Source organism: Ostrea edulis, chromosome 3 (genome assembly GCF_947568905.1).
Source record: "Ostrea edulis chromosome 3, xbOstEdul1.1, whole genome shotgun sequence".
In the NCBI taxonomy this organism is placed as follows: Eukaryota; Metazoa; Mollusca; class Bivalvia; order Ostreida; family Ostreidae; genus Ostrea; species Ostrea edulis.
In genome coordinates this window covers 13934206-13953027 of record NC_079166.1, presented here as the reverse complement: position 1 = coordinate 13953027, position 18822 = coordinate 13934206, and the positions used below count along the sequence as shown (strand labels likewise).

Below are 18822 nucleotides of genomic sequence, written 5' to 3'. Positions count from 1 at the left end.
TATCAGCCGAATGGTGCAAACTGTATACTTAGGGGAAGTTCTGCATAAACATTTTATCCACCATATTTTAGGAAAACGGATAAATACAAGACTTGACTTTGAAACAATTAACATAATAAGGTAGAGGAACACATTGAATACACTCCAGGTACGCTTCTTCTCTAGACAAGGGTTTACCGTCCTTTCCGCTCGTCATTTCCATTCTCAATGACCATGTAGCGAGTGACAGCACGACGAGAATTCAAATGTCTTAGGACTTACCAAGACGATCGAGTGGTCTAGCGCGCTGGTCGCACTCTGCTAGGAGATTTGGTTCCGCAGGTCGTGAGTTCAACCCCGGGCAGGGGTGGAAGTGGTTAACAATATGTGAGCGGACTAGTAAAGGTCATTTTGTTCCAAATTTTTGAAAGAATTAAAATGAGTCCAATTAACTCATACAAATCATTTTCTGTTAAAAAAAAAAACCTTTAAAAATAACAATTTTATGCATTTATCAACAATTGCTTCATATTCCCATAAGTTTTGCTTCCTTGGAAAACACAGTAAGCTTAGACCAGTCTTTTTCATGCAAATGAGAATCTAAGAAACTCGGGACCAATATTTTATGCCCCCTTCAAAGAAGAGGGACATATTGCTTTGCACCTGTCGGTCGGTTATAATGTCGGTCGGTATGTTGGTCAGTCGGTAGACCACATGTTTTCCGCTCAATGTCTCGAGAACCATTCACTTGATCGTAATGATATTTCACATGTGGGCTGGTCATCAGCAGAAGAGGATTACTTTTCAGATCAAAAGGTCAGAGGCAAAGGATGAATCCAATCTGGACATAGGAAGACACTGTCTGCTCAATATCTTGTGAACCCTTTCTTTGACATCACACTGACCAGTACATCCTAAGAAGTAGATGGCCACCGTATTGATTATGAGGTCATATGGTTGAAGTTCAGGAGTCAAACTGGACTAGGAAGACACTCTCCGCTCCATATCTTCGAACACTTTGCTTGACAGACATCACACTTGGTACACTGGTACATCATAAAGAGTAGATGACTCCCATTAATATGGGGTTTACATAGTCAAAAGTCAAGGGTCAAACTGGACATGGTAACATATTGTCTCCAATATTTTAAAAATTATTTGCTTGATTGACATCAAATTTGATACACTGGTACATCCTAAAGAGTAGATGACCTATATTAATTGTTAGGTCACATGGTCAAAGGTCAATCCACTTTGGACATAGTAAGATATTGTCTGCTCGATATAGGATTGTTTTGGCACTATCAATAAATGATAAATGCGTATAACCCTTTTCAATTTTGCACCACGGGGTGCATACATGTACATGTTTTACAAACATTTCTTGTTCATTCAATTTATGTGTAATCAATACAATCAACTCTTATGACGCGAAAAGGGGCGACCAGAAAGGCCAAATGACATGAAACTACACTACGTCATATCAAACGTGGACGTCACACGGACTGCAAATACCCTATCTACACCGAATCAATCTACCCACAGCGGCCAAGCCCGTTTTGGGCCCGAATTCTGTGATACCGTGACTTTGACTTAATTCCTTCTCTCCTCGTGGAGAATAGGGCCATGAACAAGTCCTCTCCATTTACTTCTATCCTGGGCTGATCTTGCTGCCTCTGTCCATGACCCAAAACCTAGTTCTTTCCTCTCTCTTTCTATTGTTCTTCTCCACGTTTCCTTCGGTCTTCCTCTCTTTCTTTTTCCTTCTGGTGTCCAACTAAGGGCTACATATGGGTGTGTTCTTTTATCCATCCGTAGCACATGTCCAATCCACTGCCATCTGCGTGTTTTTATCATAGTGCTGATCTTTGCTACTCCTGCTATCTCTCTAACTGCTACATTTGATATTTTCATTGGCCAGTAGATCTTTAAGATTTTCCTAAGACATTTGTGCTGGAAGGTATCTACAAGTTTTTCGTCCCCTTTTGTCATTTTCCAGGTCTCACTGCCATACAATAACACAGCTATTACATTTGAGCTGAAGAGCTTCATTTTTGTTTTTCTGTTGAGTTGGTTATTGCTCCAGATCTTGCGTAGCTTATGGAATGCTACTCTTGCATGACCAATTCTTCTTCTTATATCTTCATTAGTACCTCCTGTCTTGCTTACTGTTGCTCCTAGGTAAATGAACTCATCCACATCGTTTATGTTGTTCCCATTGATGGTTATTGGTGTGATGTTTGCAGCATTTAGACGCATAACTTTGGTTTTTCCTGTATTGATTTTTAGACCTGTTCTAGCTGCATATCTGTTTAGAGAGTTCAGTTTTTGTTGTATTTGATCTTTGCTGCTGGATAATAAAGCGATATCGTCTGCAAAATCTAGATCGTCTAATTTTGTTGTCATATTCCATCTTATGCCTGAGTTGTTATATGCTATTGTCTTTTTCATTATCCAGTCAACTACCAGGAGGAACAAGAAACCCGACATGTTGCATCCTTGTTTGACACCAGATTTAACATTAAACCATTCTGTTGTACCATTCCCATCGACAACTGCGCATTCACTGTCTTCATACATTAATTTAACCATACTGATTATTACGTCTGGTATTCCATAAGATTTCATGATCTTCCAAAGGGTTTCCCTGTGTACGCTGTCGAAGGCTTTTTCAAAATCGACGAAGCATAGATAGAGGTTGGAGTTCCATTCTATAGCTTGTTCTAGAATATTACGTAGGACAAATATCTGTTCCGTAGTGCCTCTTCCTGCCCTGAATCCAGCTTGTTCCATTCTCAAATGTCTGTCTACACCAAGTACAATTCTTTTTATTATTATTTTCCCCATTATTTTGGCAGTTGTTGCTATTAGTGTGATTCCTCTCCAATTTCCACAGTTTGTCAGGTCACCTTTCTTTGCTAACTTTATTATAAGTCCCCTTCTCCAAGCTTTGGGAGCTTTTCCAGTTGTCCAGACAATGTTGTATAGTTTGTGTAGTTCCTTGACAGTTGTTTCTATGTCTGATTTCAATATTTCTACAGTGATGTTATCTACACCTGGGGCTTTGCCTAATTTCATTTCTTTCAATGCTCTCCTTATCTCATCTTCTGTTGGTGGACCTGTTTCTATGTCTAATTCGATGGACCCCCCTGTTAGTATTTCAGAAAGGATCAATAGGGTCTGGTCTATTTAACACTTCGCTGAAGTGTTCCATCCATCTTTTTCTTATATCTTCCTCTTTAGTCAAGAGATTTCCTTCCTTGTTTTTTACTGCCTCAACAGTTTTTGGACGTTCGTTGCACAAAAATTTGGTTACATCATATACAGTTTTCATGTTTCCGATGTTTGCTGCCTCTCGTGCCTCATTCGCCATGTCGTATACCCATTGTCGTTTGTCTTTTCTAAAACTTCTTTTCACCTCTTTGTCTTTGTCCCCATACTTTTCTTTTAGTCTAGCTCTTAATCTCTCTGATCTTGCACTTTCTACTTTGCCCTTTAGAACTCGCCTCTCTTCTACCTTTTTCCAACTGCCCTGGCTTATCCATTCCTGGTTTTTCCTTTTTCTATACCCAAGTACGTTTATGGCAGTTTCATTATATGCAGTTTAAATGTTGTTCCATCTTTCCTCTATATCATCAGGATTGGGACCTATGGTGTTGTCTTCACTAAGTGCATTAAATATATTCCTCAGTTCTATTTGGAATTGTTTCCGAACTTCTGGTACCTTAAGTTTGCATGTCTCGAATCTTGTTGAAGATGTTGGTTTCTTTCCTATTTTGTGCAGTTTAAGCATTACTTTTGTGATGACTAAATTGTGGTCAGATCCGACATCTGCACCTCGTTGTGCTCTGACATCCAATACAGATCTTTTAAAGCGCCCATTCACTGCTACATGGTCCTATCTGGTTCTTGTGTTGACCATTTGGTGAAGTCCATGTCTGCTTGTGTATGTCTTTATGTTTAAACATTGTTGTAGATATTGCCAAGTTGTTGATGGCACAAAATGATGCAAATCTTTCTCCATTATCGTTCCTTTCCGAGTGTAAACCATACTTTCCAACAATTCCATCCTCTCCTTCCTGTTTGTTACCTACTTTTGCATTAATATCGCCAGTTAGAATTATAATATCATGGCGTGGAGTGTTGTCTATGACTCCCTGTAGTTGTTCGTAAAAATTATCTTTTGATTCCTCGTCTGCATCATTGGTAGGTGCATACACTTGTATCAATGTTGTTTTTATATAGTTTGACCAGAACCTGGCAGTTATGATGCGGTCGTTAATGGGTGACCATTCATATAATGTCTTGGCTTTCTCCTTTGATATAGCAATAGCAACTCCATTACTGTGATGGTTATCTTTCCTTCCAGAATACAGTATCGTTTCACCTGTCTGGGTTCTGATTTTTCCAGAATCTGTCCATCTGCATTCGCTTATTCCAAGTATATCTAGGTGGTATCTCTTCATTTCTGCTATTACTTGTGCGGTTTTTCCAGTGGAGTACATAGTTCTTACGTTCCATGATCCCAACCTGACGATGTTTTTGGGGCTTGCTAGCATATCCCTCTGTCCGCGAACTTCCTTTCGGCTTTGGCCCGTAGACATCATGCTTGCATCTCTGTCCGCTATGAAATCATCCTTTGGAGTATGTTCGATAGCTATGCTTACCCCACGACTTCTTATTGACTTGTTCATAGTTTCCGTAATCAATACCGTGAATATAGATATATTCATTATACCGAAGGCCCGCCCGCGAAGCAAGGCTCTAAAGGTAACACGTATGTAAAGAAAGAAGTCAAATTCAGCAAAAGAAAAAGAGATAATCTCTATATACGTTCACTTAAATTTTCGTAATCCATATGGGCGCCGCCATTTATTTTTTCATTACCTGCTTCAACAGTTATTCGTGTTTTATTTTGAATGCCAATAATAGAAGACTCTGACGTGCAATTCGTAATTTAAACACCCAATTTGTTCAAAATGAATAGTATAATTATCAGTATAACAGGTTTTAGCATATAATTACATATAACACCGTAACACGACTAAATAGATGAACGAGTTCATGAGTTTCTTTGAATAAGAATATACGATAAAATTACGGTTACTTTTTTACCATTTTGAATTTATTGGTTAAATTTGTTTAGTTTTATAACGGCCCTTTTCATTGCATACGGAATGTATTATTGTTGTTTATAATTGTTTGCTTTGAGGCTAAATGTGACGTCACAATGCACAATTGACGTCGCCTTGCGTTTTATTTCCCGCGTTCAATGAATAGGCGGATCCTGTAAAACTGTTCTCCCCATATAAACCCCTTGAATATTGAGATCTTACTGGGTTTTTAGCGCAAGGAAAATTTCATTAAAAATATATATTTTACTTACTTAACTGTACTTAACGGAATTATGATTACCACTTGGGACACTCCAATGACCATTACATGCTTCGCTCGGTCCAACGGTCACACCGTATACATATTATAGCTAAGAAATAGTCTATTATGAAATCTGCGTAAAATCTAGAGAATGTTAGCGTTCAATATCCTGAAAATTTATTGAACGCTAACTTTGCATTGCGTAAATTGTGTGCGCCCGAAACATTCCGAGTATGAGCGTTCAATATTGACGTTACCGTAACTAAGTAAATAAGACGACGGTCCTCCGAATCTGACACAGCCGGTAATTGATATCATATTCATTTATTTAAACAAAATGTTTTACTGCACATAAATTATGATGTCCCCATTCACAAAATCAGTTTGCTTCATGCATTTAAGACGGGTTTAATATTGAACAGTTAAGAAATGCATGCTGATATTGCACTCCTTCACCTTAGATAACAATATTGATGAATTCTCGTCTATTTTGGAGTATTTTGAGTGAAAAGGGATATTAACGGCATAACGTGACGTCATAGTCAAACTGCGCAGTGCGTGCCACATTCAGGCGTATATTTACACAAACATACTTAGAATATGTACAAGGGGAGTTTTAATGGATGTTAGGCATTTCAATAGTCATTTCAAAGTTAAAAGATATCATCCACATACCTTTTTTAAAAAAAAATCATATTAGAAAAGAATAAGATGATTTAAGTTGAGAGTAAAAATCTAGAACTGACCTTTGAAAATGGATATATAGAATATGGATTGATTGATTTTATATTGCTTAACGTCCCACTCGAGAATGTTTCACTCATATGGAGACGTCACCACTGCCGGTGAAGGGCTGCAAAATTTAGGTCTATGCTCGGCGGTTATGTCCATTGAGCAAGGAGGGATCTTTATCGTGCTACACCTGATGTGACACGGAACCTCGATTTTTGCGGTCTCATCCGAAGGACTGCCCGATTTAGTCGCCTCTTACGACAAGCAAGGGGTACTGAGGACCTATTCTAACCCGGATCCCCACGGGAGTATAGACAATGGAAATATTCATGCATTCAAAAAATGGAAATAGTCATGCAATCAGAAAATGGAAATATTAAAAATCAAAATGTAAAGTTCATAAATGTTATTTCACTTAAAAATGTATGTAAAGGTCTGATCCATACCTTTATTGTTTTTGAAATATTCTCCAGACAAAAAGACCCTAGACAAACTAGAAATTAGCATAACTTTGTAATATTTCAAATATTTTAATTCAAAATAAGAAATGCATAACTTCAGCCGAAAACAATGTATTTGCAAATCTACAACGTTGGAATAAAATCTCTTCATGGATTTTAAGTTAAAAAATTCTCCTTTTTGTTTAAAAGATAACTGTGTCCATAAGTAGAAAAAAAGCCCGTAAACTGAAGAAAAATTGTCCAATCAAAAGGAAAATACCAGGTACGAATCACCATATGATGAGTAATGAGTGTACAAATTTCAGAAAAAGCCATGCACTAGCTTTCTAGATCATGCACCAACAAAACCATATCTACAGACAGACGGACGGACGGACATGCTGATTTAGATATAACCCCTCCCCCCCCCCCTTTTGCGGGGTGGGGATATAACAAAACATCAAAATGAGCTTTACTATCTCTTTCAGCCATCAATGACGTGACATGTACTCGTTTTCGAGAAGGTAATTATGCGAGCTGTTAAAATTCAATTAAGCTTTGAACCCAGGCGAGCTAAAATGGCTATAATAAGGAGATCATTTCTTTTTCAACATGAATGGACCCAAATCGAGCTACGTCTACTTTGATCAGCTTAAACTCCTGTCAAATTAACAATTAATTACTACTGAAAATGCACTTTTAGTGCAGCTATTTTTTTCCCCATGAGATAAATATTTGAATACAAGGACTTCCACTCAAACGACGCGCCTTTACTCAACGCAGGCGTACGGTCTTATGTACCTTTGTACCTTTGTTTCAATGTTTGAAGAGAGAACAGTGCACACAAATAGAATCAAAGAATTCGATTTTGCGAGATTGAATTTTGATTGAATATTGCCTTATGAAAGTAGAGCACGTTTATCATTAAGGACATAGTCATGCTATCTACGTGTATATCTTTAAATCGATTAAGAAATGCGAATGGTGATTGTATGCTTCGTGTTGGTTTGTTCAGGACGTGAGTAAATCGAGAGTTCTAAATATCAGTTCAGTTCAGTTTATTTCTTTGTGCCATCTGGCACATCAGATATACAATTTTATACATAATGAAATATAAGGTGAACAACATACACATAATCAGAGCTATAGATCAGCATACACATACATATAAGTATAAAAGATAATATTTGTAATATAGGTGTTTGCGTGAGAGTTGTATGAAAATAAAAATAGAAAAAAAAAATTGTGTTAAATGAGAAAAAGAAATGGGGTGTAATTACAATTATGAATTATCCTTTCTTATTTTCTCTGCTAGGAATAAAAATTTTCCTAAGTTTCGCAATTCTTTTACATTTTGTACACTTAATAATTGAATTAATTTGAAAATTTGGACGTCTAAAATAATGCTTTTTGATATATAAATTGCGTATTTCTTGGTATTTTGGACATTTCAAGATAAAGTGAAACTCATCCTCTACGTCTTTTAAATCACACAATGTACATATTCTATTGTTCCTAAGTTCATTTTTGTATCGACCTGATTCTATATTAAGATTGTGAGAGGATAGTCTGAATCTAGTTATAGTTTTTCTATGTATTTCACTCAATGATTTAGATAAATAATACTGTAATCCAAAATTGCCTGCTATATATTGATAGTATTCCCCTCGTGATGACTTTCTAATTGCAGAAAACATTTCTTGCTTATGTAAATCAAAAAATCTTTGCTCTAATATTTTTTGTGTAGGTTTATCAATAATACTTTCATTAAAAATGTATCCAAGACCTAAGCGATTTAATTCAGTTCGTATGTCATTAACCCAAGGATCATTTAAATTTTCTCTGTCTTCTAAACACGCTCGCAAAATACAATTATCTGAATTCTTTAATTTTATCCAATATTTAAGGATTCTTGATTTTCTAATGATATGCAGGGGAAATCTTCCTAATTCATAATACACTAAGCTATTGCACGTACTTTTCTTTACCCCTAAAACGTTTTTACAGAATAATGCGTGTAATTTTTCAACATCTTTGGCTTTATGAAAACCCCAAACTTCACATCCGTAATTTAAAACACTGTTTACATATGTATCAAAAACAGAACACTTACTTTTAATGTTAAATTGGTATTTCCTTAGTTTACTGTTAATTGCAAAAAAACGCTTTCCTCCCTTGATCTGCTACATGTTTTTGTGTAATGTTAAACTTTCCATTATAATTAAATAACATTCCTAGATAATTAAATTTATCAACCGTCTCAAGCTCCCTCCCATTGTAGAAAAATGTTTCATCGTTTTGGACTTTTGAATTGCTTCAATCTAATAAATGATGTTAAATGACTCAAAAGGTTTTAAAACTGATCCCCCGAGTATTTTCGACTTATTTTCGCAGTAGGAAGCAAATGTGAATAAATATTTTCTGAGAGCACATGGCCCTTGTTTTAGTCCTCTGCATAAAATGAAATGACGAACCTCCTACACAATCTACATATGTGTGTGGCTATAATTCAGGGGGGGGGGGGGGGGGGGGTATGACATGTACAGCTACGGGAAAAAAATCAGTTTAGAAAGTTTGAATTTGATTAATCGACACGAGTTTACACGGGTAACAAGAGTTGTAAATAAAATGTCTAAATTTCCACAATGATGTTCAATTCATGTTCCGTGAGTACACTTTCTTTTTTAGCAAATAATAGTAAAAGCGTTTCAAAATGGCGGCGTTTAAGGAAGAGACGCAGTGTGAAGGTTACTTTTGCTTATATTTTGTATCAGACATGTACAGCATCGATAAAAAGCAAGGTACAAAATATTATCTTGAAATTTCTTAATTTTAGTTGTAGAATCGAACTGAAAATTAAAGGGAAACTTTGCACAGGATTTACGACACACTGCACAGACCGTGAGATGCTGAATTTCTGATACAACTCTAGCGGTTTCTGTAGCTATTTAACAATGTGCAATTGAAAGTGAGTATATGACACCTAGAATGCATAAAATAACAACAATCAATTGCTGTAAGTTCATTGACAATAAATGTGGATAAAAAGAGCATTTCCAGGGCCGTAAATTAACCTTCAATTTGGAGGAGGCAGGAAATTAGGCGGGGGTCTGGGGGCCGCCCAGGCCCCCAGACGCTGAGCACATTTTGTGCACACTGAACACGTTTCGTGCAAAATCCTTGATTCTAGGGCCTTCTAAGATGTTACTTGACTAACTCATTCTAAAAGAAAGATTTGGAATGCTTTTTAAGGGAGGTATCATGTTCTTAGTTATTGGAAACAACATAAATTCTAATGAACTTTAAATTTTAATTTTTTTTGGCTCAAAAGTTGGAGGAGGCAGCTGCCTCCTCCACCTCCATGTAATTTACGGCCCTGATTTCTTGTGTTTCTGTTCACCGTGATATATACACACTACTCTGCATTGTATTTTGATATATGGAGTTCAATATCTGAGCATGCACAAATTTAGCTCTGATGTTACAAGTGTTGCTTTAATCGCACCCATAGAAGCTCTAGTGTGCTTCATGAAATATGTATGTTTATACTTGTGCGTAAAGTCTGACGATTGTACTTTTGCAAACTTCTCAGTTCATTTATATCTCTGTTAGTTGAATTTCATACTGTACTATATTTCTTATTTTCATTAATCATCATGGTACCCTGTCGTGGGCCTGATTGTTTTCGGTATCTGTAGTAAAAATAAGGCTTTCATATACACTGTATATTACAATGTAAATTTTACTATGATTTGTACCACAATAAAGACAAAAACACTAAATCGCAAACATATGCCCAAGTTCATTCGATAGCATATACTTTTTTTTTTCTAAACAGGGTGCTTAAATATGAAACTAGGAAAGGATATATTTCAAACACATTCTTAATTAGGAGGTTATTTTTTAACCACCAAGATAATTTCCGGTGAGAAAAGAGAATAATAGAAATTCTAATTCCGTAAAATATACCCTTGCAAAATGTACGAGCATCCATTTGAATAATTCACACGAAGTTGAGTTAAAGGGAAAGACAATCCTAACAACATTGTTGCTTTTATGAATAAAATATTACTTACTGATATCGTAAATGACAGTCTTTAACAACAAAAAACCTTTCTTAACGATTAAATCAATATTAAGGTACTTCCACACCTCTGGATTTATGGGTTCAATCTTATATTTGATTTTTGATTCTTCAAATAATATATCCTAGTAACAAATAAAAATGATAAAATGGGTATGTTGCGGCATTAATGAATTTTTTTATCAAGTAGCACAATATACCTGTTATCAACGTCAGAAAATTGCAATTTTCCTTAAACAGCATTATCAAAATTTCACAAAAACTGCTTGTGACGATAAAACAGTATTAATAACAATTTCATGAAACTGTTTTTTTAAAAAATATACAAAATGTTTGTGAAAAATAAAGGAAATCTATCGCATATTGGACTTGATAAATGATTCAATGAAGACAGAGTTGTTGCCATTGGATTCAATATTTTGAAACCTATAATTGATTATTCATATATAACTTAAACTTTTGAAATCCTTGGACGAATTTGGCTCCACTTTTTTGGCACGTTGTTTTTGGCTATATTTAGCTCTAAAACTTCATAGTTATTTCGGATTTCAAACATTTCGGTTGAGCATCACTGAAGAGACATTATTTGTCGAAATGCGCATCTGGTGCATCAAAATTGGTACCGTATAAGTTTTACATTCTGATTAACAAGATTTTTTTTTTTACAATAACTATTAGAAAAGACTCCAACAATATTTACAGTGTATGTTCCTGTCATGCATAAATTTTATTAAATCATTGACTTTGCAAAATATTATGACGTCACGGGGGGTGGGGTGGAAATACATTAATCTATCATTTATTTAAATTTCCCGCCGCTAAGAGAGCGGCCATTGAAGTTTGATTTATGACGTCACACTGTCGGTTCCGGTTTATTTAATCAGCAGCAATGTAACCATAAGAAGTCACGGACGGTTAAGATTGGTATAGATTTGAGCCTGTTCTTTCACAATAAAAAATTAAGAAAAGACGTTCAGTCGAGTCGCAGACCAGGCTGACGGTACATTACGCAAATGATGGATCCACAGTTTACATAGTCTTTTCTTTCAGATAACTTGGTTGGGTCAGGAATTTCGGAAGAAAACCCCCCAACTTTTTTCACATTCCCCCTTCACAATACTGTAAATAACTGCTTGACAGGATAAGATATCAACCTATTTATTCGTAAAATTTACAACATGCACATCTTTGGTGACCTCAGAATCTCATCAAAACCGGAACAGATGTTGTGACGTCAATATTATTGATTTTTGTGAGAGTTCCACATCATGGCAGCCTCTATAGATAGCGGAAATTTCAATTTTTAACGTTTTCAAATTAGTACTGAAGCTTATCTAGGCCGTATATCAACAGAATAGTATGACACATTTTTATCATAAAATTAATCCTGTCATTTATGATGCAATTTTTATTCGGGCTGCCTTCCCCTTTAAAATTTGGAAACTGAAATCATGTACTAAATGTCTATTGAAAACGGCAGACTGTTATCCAGTTACTAGTAGTAGGTGCAGCCTAGACAGAGTAAAGAAAGATAACCTCGATAGAGTACAAATATGTGCTGTTGTCAAAAAAAATTTGTTACCCCACAGCAGTTGCATGTATGGCGTACACTAAATGAAATATAATATATTGTTTTCAAGAATTTTGTAGATATAGAGGTTTGGTTGATTGTTTGTTTTGCATCCTGTCGAGGATTTTTTACTCATATTGAGACGTCACCAGCTGTAGATGAAATACCATAAATTTAGACCTATGTTTAACGCTTAAGGCCGTAGCAGTGAGGGTTCTTTAACGTGCCTGCGCCTTCCGGGACACGGGACCTCCGTTTCCGTATTGTATTGTCCATTACCAAGGTCATTATTCTGAAAGACCCGTGATTCTTACTTCTAAATGCCGAGCGTTTAGTGAATGAGCAATCTTAGGCTTGAGGTGACCATGGCATGAGCGGGACTCGAACTCAAGACCTCCCGCTCAAGAAGCGAACGCCCTACCACACAGCTATTGCGAGCGATTAAATCGAGGAGGATGCGAGAAAAATAACAAGAGCATCACATATTGCCTGCAATCTGTTGAGGCACTTGACGTTTTAAATATGTACAATTAAAAATCACTTCCTGTAAACAAACTATTCACGTGAAGACAAGTTTTATTATATACAATGTATATTTAAACCGTCAAGTCCCCGTGTTTCAAAGGTACATAATGTACATTGTATACACGCAGAATTCAAACCACTACGTGCAGATGAACATATCATTCAACCTCTTTTGGTTTTATAAGTATACATGTATGCAGTGTATATGCTGTATGACCCGATGTTCATGTAATATTTTTGTATATACATGTACCTACTTTAAAGCTGTATGGTCCGAATTACAATATTTTTTCCATCTCGTAAAAACGCTATTAAATCATCGCACGTATGTAGTTATGAGACTGTACGACATATCATAAATTATTTCACCTGTTTTAACCCAAATAATTTGATTTTAAATCGATGTTTACAAATAACCGCGTCACTCTGCCATTTCAAGTGACAGTCACGTGACCAGTTCAAACTTTCAGATCATCGCTGGTTTTATCTGTGTAAAGCTGTGTATTTTGTTATAACAGTGCCGTACCATAAGTTTAATAGAAATAAAACTATCAAATACCTTTTAGTAATTCGTTGTTTTACGCTCTTTCAGCCTTAAAACTAGAAAGTTGCGTATGAGTTGATACACCATGTTGGGATTTCCCTGACGCGCGTGGGTCTATCTATAGACGTCTATTATGTGATAATTTATATATGTAGCCACTATATTTACTTTCTAAATAATATTCGCACTGTTTTCTTTTTCATGCAGATGTTTTCAAGCATGTAATTAAGGGAAAGTTAATAACTTTATAAAGTAATTAATCTGCTATAAATTATGTACAAAAATAATACATGAACATCGGGTCATACAGCTTTAAAGCAGATTAATTAGTTTTCAAGTTATTAACTTTCCCTTAATTACATGCTTGAAAACATTTGCATGTAAAATGAAACAGTGAGCAGATTATATAAAGAGTTAATAGTAGCGGGTACGCATAAATTAGACGTTCTATAAATAGCCCCACATGGGTCAGGGGAATCCCAAAATGAGGTATGTCAATCAAATGCAACTGTCTGACTAAGAGGCTGAAAGAGCGTAAAACAAGGAATTACTGAGAGGTATTTAATATTTCTCTTACACTTATGGCACGGTACTGTTGTAACTGACTTGGTTTTCTTTTTAAACTAGCTGCATCGCTTGCAATTTTCGGCGAAAAGTTCTATATAACATAACTACACCCCTACCATCAAGCAGTAACTCTGTCAAGGTTTCATTTCTCGCATCGTCACGACGCTATATATATTTAAAACGTCGAGTGCTAATCTCAGCGAGATTCGCCGAGACTGGATATTTGGACTGACGCCTCTTCCGAATCTCAGATCAGTGTCACACAAGTGATTCGGGAAATCTTGCCCGAGCTTCAGCCGCTTGTTGCGATTAAAATGGGTTAATCTGAATTTCTTGTCCGCTTCAACTTTTCGCCTTCTCAACACTGAAGAGTTCCGATAACTTAGATCGCCTTCAAATAGAATTGCAATTTTCTATTTATTGCTTTTAATTTTTATGCTTAAATGCTTTGTATAAAGTAATCGTCAATCAGTAAGTTCTGTATTTCCAATCGAAGTACATGTACAAACTCTCATAAAATAGTATATCGGAACTCTTCAGTGTTTAGAAGATATATGAAACGGTGGCTCTTTGCATCGGCTTCGAAAATAACCAACTTTATTTACTGTGGGATTTACACCATGTAAAGGTAAAAATGCATGTTTCATTGTGATAGGGAGTTAATAGGATGTCTAAGGCGAAAAGTATCTCCCCTTCCCATGCAGTCGATAAAATGTTCTGATGTCATCATCATCGCAAATCACGCCTGTTGTCTCTGTTCAGGCTATGTCTGAGGTAGGGGAGACTACTCCTGGACTCAGTAAACGTGGCTAGTGACGATGTGACGTCATATGTTTAATGTATGTAACGCGACATAAAAACGGGATAATCTTATTAGATAGCTACATTTAGTAGCACAACTCTCAGACATTGCCGCATTTGACGACAAACCTGTGAGACTCCTAACTTTTGGTAAAGTCAGCAGTAAAAAGTAAACGTTCTTGGGGGAACATATCTCCCCAACACTGCTTCTGTACTGCCAGTGACATTAATACACTTCTTGAAGTGGTGGCTGTACACTGACTTACAGAATAGTAGTAACAAAAGCAGCAATGTGGGGAAAAACAAAATGCCTCCGTATAACAGCAATATTGATAATGGCAATGATTATAAAAATAAGAGAGATAACCCCAAGGTCACGAGATAAAATGAAAACTTTGGTACTCAAAGAGAGGTCTTTTCACACGGAATACACGAGTGAAATATAAAAGCCCTAGCACTAATCGTTCAAAAGTTATAACCAAGAACCACAAAATTTTACATACTCATGGCTGTAGCAATGAGGATTCTTGATCGTGCTAATAAGGAACAGATCAGGCCTGGGAGTTATAAAACCTTTACCGTACTCATATTCAGCCATGTTTGTTTCGAGTACAACTCCGAGCAAGCTTCGAAACATACTCGAAAAATCTTGAGCATGTATTACATTTAAGTGTGAGAATTTATAAAAATATAACGCCGGACGTTTGACGAAGGAGCATTAATTACACATCTTAGGTTTGATGCGGCGCAGTGATCGAGAAGCGAATTTGGGACCCTACGGTTGTGAAGAAAGCTCCCTGACCACTAGGCTACATATTGTATCATGACCAGTCTCCAGCACTTTTAGGTAGAACTGTTGCAGAATGCTGATGGACGTACTAACAGTAGATTTTTGGGATACATTGCTTAAATAAGAGGCCCATGGGCAACATCGCTTATTTGAGCAGCAATTCCTAGCAATAAACAAGCTTGAACAAAACTATCATTACACAAGCAGCTTGGTTCAGAAAAAAACTTTTCACAGGTAACGACAAAAACCTCAATTATCAAACTTAATTATTCGATTTGACTACAAATTCATTAATTATCATATGCTCTTGTAAAAGGGTATAGCCTTTCATATTAACAAATTTCATCTAAGGATGCTTTGTGCCAAGTTTGGTACCCTATACATTCGTATGTAAAACTTTGATCCCCTATTGTGGTCCCAACCTAACCCCAAGGGTCATGATTTTTACAACCTTGAATCTCCGCTTTGTCAGGAAACTTTGACATAAATTCCAGCGTTTTGGGTCCTGTAGTTCTTGAGAGTATTTTGGAGTTACCCCATCCTACTTTAGCATTTTTGTTATTATCTCCTTTTTGAAGGGGCAAGTCCCTTAATCTAAACAAACTTGAATCCCCTTTAACTAAGGATGATTTTTTAAGGATGAAGTTTGATTAAAATTTGCCCAGTGGTTCTGGATAAGATTTTCCTATATGTACATCAGCATGTAAAACTTTGATCCTTTAATGTGGCCTCACCCTACCCTCGGGGGCCATGATCTGAACAAACTTGAGTCTACTCTATATCAGGAAGTGTTCACGTAAATTTCCACTCTTATGGCCCAGTGGTTCTTGAGAAGATTTTCTTTATATATTTACATGTAAAACTTTGAACCCCTATATTGTGGCGCAAGGATGCTTTGTTCCAAGTTTGGTTGAAATTAAACCAGTGGTTCTGGAGAGGAAGATGAAAAAGGGAAAATTATTCGCCGACGACAAATTTTAATCAGAAAAGTTCACTTGAGTCTTCGGCACTGGAGAGCTAAAAGCCAAAGAATTTGAGAGAAATTTTGCTTGCTTTACCAGAAGCTGCCATGAGAAAAACAGCTCTAAACTAAAGATTGTTTTTATGAAAAACAAATGTCTCCCCAGCTCCCCAAATTGGAAGTGCTCCAATTGAAACCACCTCCTTTTAATGTACTGCATGTTAGGGAGGAGAAAGCATGAGCAGGAACATGGACAGTATGAACTCCAATAAGCCACATAGGAGAAGTGTTCACAAACTATTTTACACCCTCCAACCATCAAACCCACTATAACTTTAAGGACAACAATTGGACCCTCCTGTCCCTGCAAAATGCACATCTGCAAATGACATTGACGTATCATACAAACTTTCAAGGATATTGGATAAGCCATATAAGAGGAGAAACGTTCACAAAGCTATTCGAACATACTCCACCCCTCTTAGATCCACTACAAATCTATCCAATAAGCCATAGGAAAAGTGTTCACAATATATTTTACATCCTCCACCTCTCTTAGATCCACTATAACTTTTAGGAAAATAATTGGATCCTCCTGTCCCGACATTATGCACATCTAGAAATGGTAATGAAACATTGTACAAAGTTTCAAGTTTATCCGATAAGCCATATAGGAGGAGAAGCGTCACAAGACTTTGTGACAGACAGATGGACGGACGGAAAGTACAGAAACAATATGTCTCCCCCTGAAAAAATGGGAGACATAATTTACCAGATTGTTGGCATTTCTGGACACGTTCGTGACTTCTAGGTGAATGTATTCATTTTCACTTTCTCATGTGCTACATGTAAGTAACAAAAATACAGGAGAACGTATTATAATGTAATTGTAGTCAAAATACGACTTGTTTTAAATCCGATATTCGTACTCAAAAGAAAAGGATGTACAGCTTAGTTACAGTACTACATGTACATAGGATACATATCTAACAAGAAAAGTTTGTAAAATTTATATTCCCATGGTGCAAAAGCGAAACGGGTTAAACACATGCATCATTTAATTGATAGTAGTGACAAAACAATTCAAGATATTAAGCAGAAAATATCTTCCTATGTCCATGGGGGATTGACCCTGCTTTGACCATGTGACCTAAAAATTAATAGGGGTAATCTACTCCTAAGGATTACCAGTGTACAAAGTTTGGTGTCAATCAATCAAATTATTCTTAAAACATAGGAAACAATATATTACTATGTCCAGTGTGATCCTTGACCTTTGACCATGTGCACCCGAAATCAATAGGAGTCATCTACTCCTTATGATGTACCAAGTTTGATGTCTGTCAAGCAAAGGGTTCTACAGATATTGAGCATACAATATCTTCCTATGTCCAGAGTAGACTGGCCCTTCACCTTTGACTATGTGACCTCAAAATCAATAAGGTCAATGCCTCTTTTCAATGTACCAAGTTTGATGTATATCAAATAAAGCATTCTCAAGATATTGAGTGGAAAGTATCTTTCCTATGTCCAGAGAGGATGGACCCTTGATGTTTTGACGCGAAAATCAATGGGGGTCTTCTACCTATAACCAACCTACTATCATTATGATCAAATGACTGGTTCTCAGGATATTAAATGGGCAACATGTGTGGTCTACCAACCGACCAAAAGGTGCAAAGCAATATGCACCTCTTCTTTGAAGGGGACATAAATATGTAATTTATTACTATTGCCTCATATAATTTAAGTATGTTAAAAGTTTGATGATTGTATGTAATATGTAAGTAGAATATTGTATGCAAGGTGAAGATAACGAACAGTGATCAATCTCATAACTCCTACAAGCAATACAAAATAGATAGTTGGGCAAACACGGACCCCTGGACACACCAGAGGTGGGATCAGGTGCCTAGGAGGAGTAAGCATCCCCTGTTGACCGGTCACACCCGCCGTGAGCCCCATATCCTGATACCTTTCAAATTTTAAAAGTCGGCATTTTTTCTTTAGAATATATGATTTATATTTTCTAAAATCAAAATATAACTGTACATAAACCTAATTTTGAATTGATAACAGTTACATTAAAATTCCAAAGCATCCAAAATATAAATAAAAGCTTTTTTTTTTTTTTTTCACATTGCAAGCAGTCTAGGTAACCTGTTTCCTAACCTTTGGAGGAAATGGTGTTTGTGTTTGCTACATATCAAAAATCAACTTCACATTAAAACTCATTAAGATTCTTCTAGTGACTGTTAATGATTCTGGTGTCCACTCTATTCAGACCTCGATGATTCCCCGATGTATATCTCTTCTCTCTGAATTAAGAATATCTTCCACCATTTCACACAGACAAGCTCTGAAGTTCCTAGTGTTGTGACGTTTGGAGGCGCTCTCTGGCAAGGATGTCCAATTAATCAGGCCATTGGTCAGCTGCAAGTCCCTCAATTTTT

The 18822-nt window shown here is 36.4% G+C and overlaps 2 protein-coding genes across 5 annotated transcripts in view; both read right to left on the bottom strand.

The window, feature by feature from the left end:
- Positions 1 to 3848: 3848 nt before the first annotated feature.
- Positions 3849 to 4673, bottom strand: LOC130052874 (craniofacial development protein 2-like). Its single transcript, XM_056159022.1, has one exon. It carries the CDS (start codon positions 4671 to 4673, stop codon positions 3849 to 3851), a length of 825 nt encoding a protein of 274 aa, XP_056014997.1.
- A 12565-nt stretch (positions 4674 to 17238) lies between these two features.
- The window catches only part of LOC125674819 (uncharacterized), a 23929-nt gene continuing 22345 nt past the window's right edge, over positions 17239 to 18822 (bottom strand). For all 4 annotated transcript variants that reach the window (XM_056160144.1, XM_048912122.2, XM_048912121.2 and 1 more), the window contains one exon: positions 17239 to 18822. This exon is cut by the window's right edge and continues 25 nt beyond it. In XM_056160144.1, coding sequence (XP_056016119.1) covers positions 18650 to 18822 — 173 coding nt within the window. In that variant the 3' untranslated portion in view covers positions 17239 to 18649.